The following is an 8,883-nucleotide window of genomic DNA, read 5'->3' on the forward strand; positions in this document are numbered from 1 at the left end:
AAGACATACCTCGCTCGGATCCGAATCTTTGTCTTTTCCTGGTCACTGGGGTGCATCTTTATCTGGTTATATCCACTCCAGGCATCCAGGAATGTCAGCATCTCGTGCCCTGCAGTGGCATCCACCATGGCATCTATGTGTGGTAGTGGAAATGGATCCTTTAGGCAAGCTTTATTTAAATCCATGAAATCGACGCAGACCCTCCACTTGTCATTCTTCTTCGGAACCACCACCACATTAGACAACCATTCTGGATACTTTACCTCTCGAATTTTTCCTGCAGCAAGCAGGTTATCTACCTCTTTGTTTATGACCTGGTTCCTTTCAGAAGCAAATTTTCTTCTTTTCTGCTGCACAGGTTTATAGCTTGGATCCACACTTAGCTTGTGAGTTATCACACTTGGGTCTATCCCTATCATATCATCATGTGACCAAGCAAAGCGGTCTATGTTAGTTCTCAATAACCGAACAAGTTCTTCACGAATTTTACCTGTACATTCAGATCCAATGAGAACAGTTCGTTCTGGATGCAGCGCGTCCAGGATGACTTCGTCCAGCTCTGCCTGCTGAGGCTCGATGTACTCGTCCTGGATGCGCTGGCTCTGTAATTGCTATGCGGGCGAACCGGTCGTTGACTTCAGAGCCACCTTGTAGCAATCCTTAGCTTCTTCCTGGTCCCCACGTATCTCTTGCACCCACCAAGGTGTTGGAAACTTCAGGCATTGGTGGTACGTTGAGGGAATTGCTTTCATCTCGTGGATCCAGGGCCTGCCAAGGATCACATTGTAAGTACAGGGTCCATCAATAACCAGATACCTTGCCTGTTTGTTTACACCTCCGGCATAGGTTGGGATGATGATTTCTCCTAGGGAGTGCTTTGTTTCGCCACTGAAACCAACCAAGGGAATCGCCTTATTTGCTAGATCTTTCTCGGTGAATCCCATGCCTTTGAGTGTCTCCATCATGATCAAGTTGACGGAGCTTCCGGTATCCACCAGGATCTTCCTCGCCTTGCAATTTCCTATGGGAAGCGTGATGATTAGGGCATCGTGGTGCTATTCTGGAGCAGACCCTGCGTCTGTTTCGTCAAAGGTGACTGACGGCAGATTCTGGTGGTTAGTCCTGCAGGAGCTTTCTGGTCTGTCTCCTTTAGTTCTGGTTGCGTGCCTCTTAGCTGCTGAATAGGTCAGCCCACACAGCTCCGATCCATCTGTAACAACATTCAGAGTTCTAGTGCAATGAGGAGGAGGGGAGGGCAGAACCTGATCCGCTGAGTTTACTCTGGTTGTGTTTCTGGGTAGGATATGATCCAGGTTTCCTTGGTCATAGTGGAATTTGACTTCCTTTCTGAGGGAGTGGCATTCATCGGTGTTGTGGATGTTGCTGTCGTGGAACTCGCACTTCTTGCCTGTGTCCCTGCTGCTGGGTTTTCCTTCTGGAAGGTTCGGCCATCTGACTCTGCGTCTCAGCTCCTTCAAGGCTTTGAATAGTCCTGCAAGATTGGTGGTAAAACCATACTCACTTACTTTCGGAGGCAGATCTGCTTCGCTCTTTCCTTCGGAATTTCCAGATACTCTATTCACGCTCCTGCTGTAGGGTTTTGGTCTTTCACTCTTTTTCTCTACTGGAGCTTTTCTGGATACTGGGTCTGAATCGTAAGTGCCTCTTACGGGTGCAGCGTCTTCCTCCAGCCTCATGACAGCAATTACCTTTGATTGTACCTCCTCAAAAGTAGTGTATGGATGCATGGTCAGGTCCTTGTATAGCCGTGAATCCTGGTGCAATCCTCGGCGGAAGGCTTGTATAGCGGTTACTATATCGCACCTCGGAATTGACACTTTCTCCTTGTTGAACCTGTTCAAGTAATCACGGTTAGATTCCTCAAACCCTTGCACTATCCGGTAGAGGTCACTGGTCTGCTTCTCCTCTTTCTTTCTTTGCGAATCTTGGTTGAAGGCATTGACTAGGTCGGCGAAGCTGGATATGCTCTTATTCGGTAGGCCGACGAACCACTGCAGGGCTGCTCCTGACAGTGTTGATCTAAATCCCTTGCACATACAAGCTTCCTTTAGAGATCCAGTTGCGGTTATCACCATCATTTTCTGCTTGTAGTGGTTGATATGGTCAAGTGGATCTGTGGTTCCATCATAGAGTGTTATAGCTGGCGGCACACATCCTTTAGGAACACCGACTAGGGCTATATCATCCACGAAAGGTGAGTCTGCATAGCTGTCTCTGGCTGCTTTCTCCAGCGGACGGGCTACGCCTGGTATCCTATACATCAGCTCCCTCAGCTCCTGGTATTGCTGCTCCAGCGAATTACCTGCTCCTGCAAGAGGGTTAGAAACAATCTCCTCAAAGGTCCAATTTTCCAACCAAGGTTAAGATTCCTCAAAAGAAAAAGTACTATCTGTAACACCCCCATACTCCAAGTGCCTTACCAGGACCACTCAGGTATAAGGATGCCACCATCTCGGTTACCCGAGGCATGATATTCATAAGACAATAACGAAACAACTTTAAAAGTAAATAAAGTTTAAAGTGATTACATAGCGATTCCAAACTGATAAAAAGAAATACAAGATTCTCAGACGGTCTACTGCTAAAACTATCAAAGCTATAAAACATCGTCGACACGGCGGAAGACTTCTAATCGCCACGTGATGACTCATCCCGGCTATCCCATACGCGTCGTATCATACCGCTCAATAATCGCCACCACCCCGAATGGATCACCACAGTTTTTAAAACATTTAAACGGGGTCAGTATTAATCACACAACTCAATATATCAACAATAAGATAAACAGACAGCTTAACCGTCACACAAACACACAACCACACCAATCCCAACAATCTCAATCACCGATCGTCCTTTGGACTGACCACGCGAGTGGGGGACCGCAGCCGTTCCCACCTAATCCCCGCTCATCATACCGAGCGATAACCCTGTTCATTAATGTGCACATCCCCTTCCGTGGCGGGTTCCACGAAGGGCGAAACTAGGGCGTGAAGCCACTCCCGCAAGTGACTCCACTCAGCCGAGAACGCGTCTTGAGAACCAGAGAACAATCAATCACAATCACAATCACAATCACAGCCGTCACAACACAATTACTATATCAAACAATCAATCTCAACACATCAACAATCATCCCATTATGGGACTAATACTGAGTAGGAAATCCTACTTGAAAAGCACAACCGTCAGACGGTATCAACAGCTGTATCAAAAAGCCTCTTCTACAAAACCTCCTCTTATCATACAAACACATAAACACTACCAAATCACAATCTACACAAAACCCCCAAATCCCCATATTAGGGTTTAACCAACTTAAAGGAAAAACAATAAAAAGGGTACATAGATCTTACCCTCGACGCAAGGATCTCAACGGTATAACAAACGATGAAAACCGACCTTCCAAACTCCGGGATTTGCTAACAATGCGATTAAAGGGATGAACGTACTTGCTTTCTCTCTTTGATGAATTTAGGTTTTGAAAAGTGTTTAGAATGATGACGGAAAAGATTATATACCTTAATCGCATAATTAACAAAACCCGAGAAATAACTCCCAGAACCGGCTTACTCGATCGAGTAGCTAAGGTACTCGATCGAGTGCCCCCTTACTCGATCGAGTATCCTAGTTACTCGATCGAGTACCCAACAGGTCAGAAACTATTTTAAAACGCAACTCACCCTTACTCGACAGAGTAAGGCCTGCTCGATAGAGTACCCAAAGACTCATAAATACGGAGTATTACACTATCAAAAGGCGTTAAGGGAGGATAAGTAAGGAACAAAGGACAAGTTAGGAGGGTACAAGAGTAACTTTCAAGGAAAGAGAAGAGATAGTTTAGAAGAAGAATAAGCGCCAAGAGATAAAGAATAGGGCAAGGTACACAAAGAATGAGAAACATCTTCGAGGAAGTAGAAGCATTCTTCAAAGGTAAACAAATCTTCAGTCCTCGACAATAGGCACCAAATCTTAATCTTCATGTAGGTAAGCTCGCGGTCATTGATCCAAGGGTACACAAATAATTGACAATCAACAAACATGTTAGAACCTACCACGAAGCATACACAAAGAGACTACAACATAAGGTCCTAAGTCTACCCATCCTACCCATCTCTCAAGTTTATTATTTTAAGATCAAGTTATTTATATTGGGGTGCACAAACGTGCGTCGGGAGCAAATATGCTCTGATACCAACTGTGACACCCTCATTCATTGCGGAAAAGTAAACACATAATTCTAGATAAAAACTGCATGGGTATGTTTGTAATAGGTTCATTTGGGTAAAAAACGTAATTTTAAAACCTGAACTGTTATAAAAATATCCAAATGGGAAGGTGTCAAACATGCAAGGTCTAAAGTAAATCTCATAAATAAAACATCGCTAAAGTCGCGAAACAAAGTTATACAACTCAAATATGAAAAAGGGAGACATATGTCCCTAAAAAGTATATGACATAAAAAGTGTTTAAGGGTCACAATAAGATAAAGCCAATCTAGGTCCCAAGGTTACTTCGCTCGCTAGCTCATCCATGTACCCCATATATGCATCACCTACCTGTCAATCGCATTTTATACAAATACGAAAGCCACGGTCAGTGGGGAGTAACTCCGAGTTCTCCCAGCCACGAAATGTCATAATTAATATAACATGTAAACATAAGAATATGAATATGAATAATACATAGCCTTAGCATATAGATGCTAGACAATCGTGCTTATCATGTGAACAACAATAAAACAACACATAGTCCTAGAATGTGAATACTAGACCGACTCATACTACACTATCATGTGAATCACATAACATCAGGGAATCCAAACTCTATCAACCATAGCCGGCTTGCATCTCACCTTCTATGATTCATAGAATCATCAAACAAGAAAGGACAATATATCTAGAGACAGGCATAAGTTCTTAGGACAGTCAATAGTCACTCTGTAACTCGAGTCTATACCACGAGGTAAGGTAAACACCCTAGTCCTAAACCTGCGCAGACCTAGCGACATGCGGAAAATACCGCATCCAAGACCCATGATCACACACATGAGTACCCCTAAGGAGTCCACCAAAGGGTTGGCTAGTACTTAAGCTGACCACATACTTCTACGAGTACGTCAGGAGGTCATGCCCTAACTTGGATATAAACCCACCAAGCTAAGACACAAAGGCTATTAAGCTGTGAACATACACTCGTCAAAGACTATAATGGCCTATCTATGACGATGGTCTAAGATACCAACACCACACAAGACAAGTAGGACACCCACTTAACCATAAGAGGGGCAAAGAGTCCAAACTTGCACACAAAAATGATCATACACACCCTAGCATATGAAAGGCTACGCAAGAGCATATTCAGCTGACAATCCAACAATATCTCCAATATCAATAATAATACAAATTCCAGCTAACCAACAGTACCATAATCCATGAGAACAAGCTAAAATGGCAAAGAGGCAACAAGACTCAAGCATAAGGCATCCAAAGCATCCAACAACAAACATGTGAAATGATAATTACAAATATCAAGGCATAACATAAAACATCCAATAACAACCAATATCACCTCAAAGACAAACCCTCGACCCGAGTCCCGCGACGGGTCATCGGTCAAATCGAGGCTGACCGGCTTAAACCTAGTTTGACCAAACTCGTTCGGTCAACTGCCCACTCGTCTAGTCTTGGCCTACTTTGGCCCAAATCACAAAATTCATCACAATATCATTCTCATGCCATTTCCAATTTCTATCATGTGAAAGACTATCAACATAAGAAAATATATTCCAACTTACAAAATAACTAATTCCACAAAATTCTCGCATAATAAAATAGCATAAATAACCGTCTCACACAAGGGTAAACTTTTCTATAAATTTTAATCGATAAAACGACGCCATTTACTCATCGGACTCCAAATTGAGTGATTCAAGTGGCTAAACCACCTAATTTTTCGACGCCGTTCAATCTGTCATATTTTTGGAAACATTGGAAACCGTCTCGATGCAATCGACGCGTTCCGGCCAAAACACGGACTTGTCACAACACATAATTCCTCGTCCAAATTTGTTCCAAACAATAATATACAAATGGGTAACATAAATTAAACATAAGCATACTCATCTTACTCCATTCATTCATTTATCAACAAGATCGCCTCAAACAACAACAAACAATAACAAACAACAAATACAACTACTAATGTGACATTAATTCGTCGAGTAACTCGGAATAGTTACCTTAAGATAGCAAAGAGACAAGTAATAACTTGAGAAAGCTTCTAAAACCCAAAATTACTCTTCATCTTCAACAACATATGAGTCACCTAACTCATCTTCAAATTCTTCACCTATAAGAACAACAAAAACACAATTATTAAGCTTTAAATTCGAAATCCTAAAAGATGAGTCTTAAAACAAAATTGGGGGAAATGAAAATAAAGCTTACTAATAGATTAGGATTGAAGAGAGGATTCCAAATATATAATTTTTATGAGATTTGGTGGAGAAATGAAGGATTTAGGGATTGTAAGGAGGTTATTTTGATAGGTTTTTGGTGTTTGATGAAAGGAAGAGAGAGAGTGAATTATGGAGGAAATGAAAGATGAAGAGGAGACCCTTGGAGGATGGAGGGTGCATGGTTTGGGGTAGGGTGTTTGGGTGAGTTTCAATTGTTTACATTTTGGTTCGTTTCGACGGAAATTAGAAATATTCGTCGAACGCGATTTCCGAGAGAATTAAAGTTCTTAAACACGATTTTACTAAAAGATTAAGTACTCATATGCCCAATATCCAAACTCGTTTACCCAACGAACGTAAGAAATGGGAAAATCCCAATTTTACGACTTTTATCCGAAATCTATTTTATCATAGGAAAAGGTTTAAATATAGTTTAAATCACTTTTAAACATTTATAAACTATCAAAAATAATTACATTTCTTCAAAATAAAATAAGATTATATTTCATCAAATAAATTTTATTTCAAATAAATTAATATTAAATTAAAATAGATTAAAATATTACTTTTAAAATATGATAAAGGTCTTCAAATTTACGGAGTGTTACAATCATCCCTCCTTTTAAGAAGTTTCGTCCCCGAAACTTAGAAGAAGGAACATTGTATATATGTAGGTCTATCTCTTTAAAATCAAGTAAACAAAATCTTCAAAATATGAACGTATGGAATATAAGTGTCTTTTCAATGGAACGGAATACCCTCGTCGGCCGTTCAAGAACATCAACATTCCAAATCAAAGACATAAAAATATATATTTTTACACCAACAAATGAGAAAACCAATTATCGGACGTCTCCAATAACGAGCTTTACCACTCATTGACGTTAAAACCAGTGGAAAACATTAAAACATTTTCAAAAATCTTTAGTTCGAACCTCTATAATAAGGATAATAACTCCACTAGCTATGACCAAACTCTAACTACGACTTTTAAACAACTAAGCAAGGACTACTAACGCGGAGAGTATTTAAGAGAAGGAGGGGAACACTCGAAAGGATAGCTAAAACTCACAAGAATTAGATAAAGGAAAGAGAATTTCCTCACGAGAAAAGTTCGGGATATTTAGCTAACATAGAAGATTCAGGCTCCCAAGTTTCTTCTTCGACATTTCCACAACGCCAAAAGATACGAACTAGGGGCACAACTTTGTTTCTAAGTTGCTTGTTTGCTCTTTCGAGGATTCGGATCGGCCTTTCTTCCAAAGCCAAGTTAGGTTCCAATTCTGGGATTTCTTCTTGAATAACATAGCTCGGATCACTAATGTACTTCCTCAACTGAGATACATGGAAGACATCATGAACCTTGCTCAAATTCGGGGGCAACTCCAAACGGTAAGCAACGGGACCAATCTTCTCAAGCACACGGAAAGGTCCAATGTATTTGGGACTCAGTTTTCCTTTTACACCAAACCGTTTCACCCCTTTCATAGGTGATACCTTAAGGAACACTCGATCATCAACCTCAAAGGCAAGTGGTCGACGACGGACATCGGCATACGATTTATGTCGGTCTTGAGCGGCTTTCATACGCTCTCGAATGATCTGAACCTGATTGATGGTCTCAGTCACCAAATCGGGTCCCAACACATGAGCATCTTGGACTTGATCCCAACAAACAGGACTACGGCACTTCCTACCGTACAAAGCTTCATAAGATGACATCTTGATAGAGGAATGATAGCTATTGTTGTAGGACAATTCGACAACAGGTAAACATTTCTCCCAAGAAGTGTGGAAGTCTAAAGCACAAGCACGGAGGAGGTCCTCTAAAGTCTGGATAGTCCTCTCAGTCTGCCCATCTGTAGCGGCATGAAAAGCGGTACTCATCAGTAGCTTACTACCCATGGCTTCTTGCAAAGCAGTCCAGAAGCGGGAACAGAGTCTAGGGTCACGATCTGAAACTATATCCTTAGGCACTCCATGGTAGCATACTATCTCTTTCACGTAGGCACCGGCTAGGACATCTAATCTCCATGTCTCCTTGATAGGTATAAACCTAGCACATTTGGTCAATCGATCTACAACCACCCAAACCGCATCTTTTCCGCTAGCAGTCTTAGGTAAAGCCATCACAAAGTCCATGGAGATGGACTCCCATTTCCAAAGGGAAACATCCAAAGGTTGTAGCAAACCCGGGTTTCGATGCTCAATCTTCACTTTCTCGATGTGTAAGACACTTGCTAACATACTCTAGGACATCAATCTTCATCCTAGACCACCGTAATCGTAATCTTAAGTCTTTATACATCTTGTCACAACCAGGATGAATAGAGTAAGGAGAAAGGTGAGCTTCATCAAGGATCTTCTTCCTTAACTCGGCTACTCTCGGAACATACATCCTACCT

General features: G+C 41.6%; 1 protein-coding gene across 1 annotated transcript; it reads right to left on the reverse strand.

Moving 5' to 3' along the window:
• Positions 1–1,055: 1,055 nt before the first annotated feature.
• On the reverse strand, positions 1,056–2,057 carry LOC141651515 (uncharacterized). Its single transcript, XM_074459222.1, has one exon. The coding sequence runs from the start codon at positions 2,055–2,057 to the stop codon at positions 1,056–1,058; it is 1,002 nt and encodes a 333-aa protein (XP_074315323.1).
• Positions 2,058–8,883: the final 6,826 nt, after the last annotated feature.

Source organism: Silene latifolia, chromosome 4 (assembly GCF_048544455.1).
Source record: "Silene latifolia isolate original U9 population chromosome 4, ASM4854445v1, whole genome shotgun sequence".
NCBI lineage: Eukaryota > Viridiplantae > Streptophyta > Magnoliopsida > Caryophyllales > Caryophyllaceae > Silene > Silene latifolia.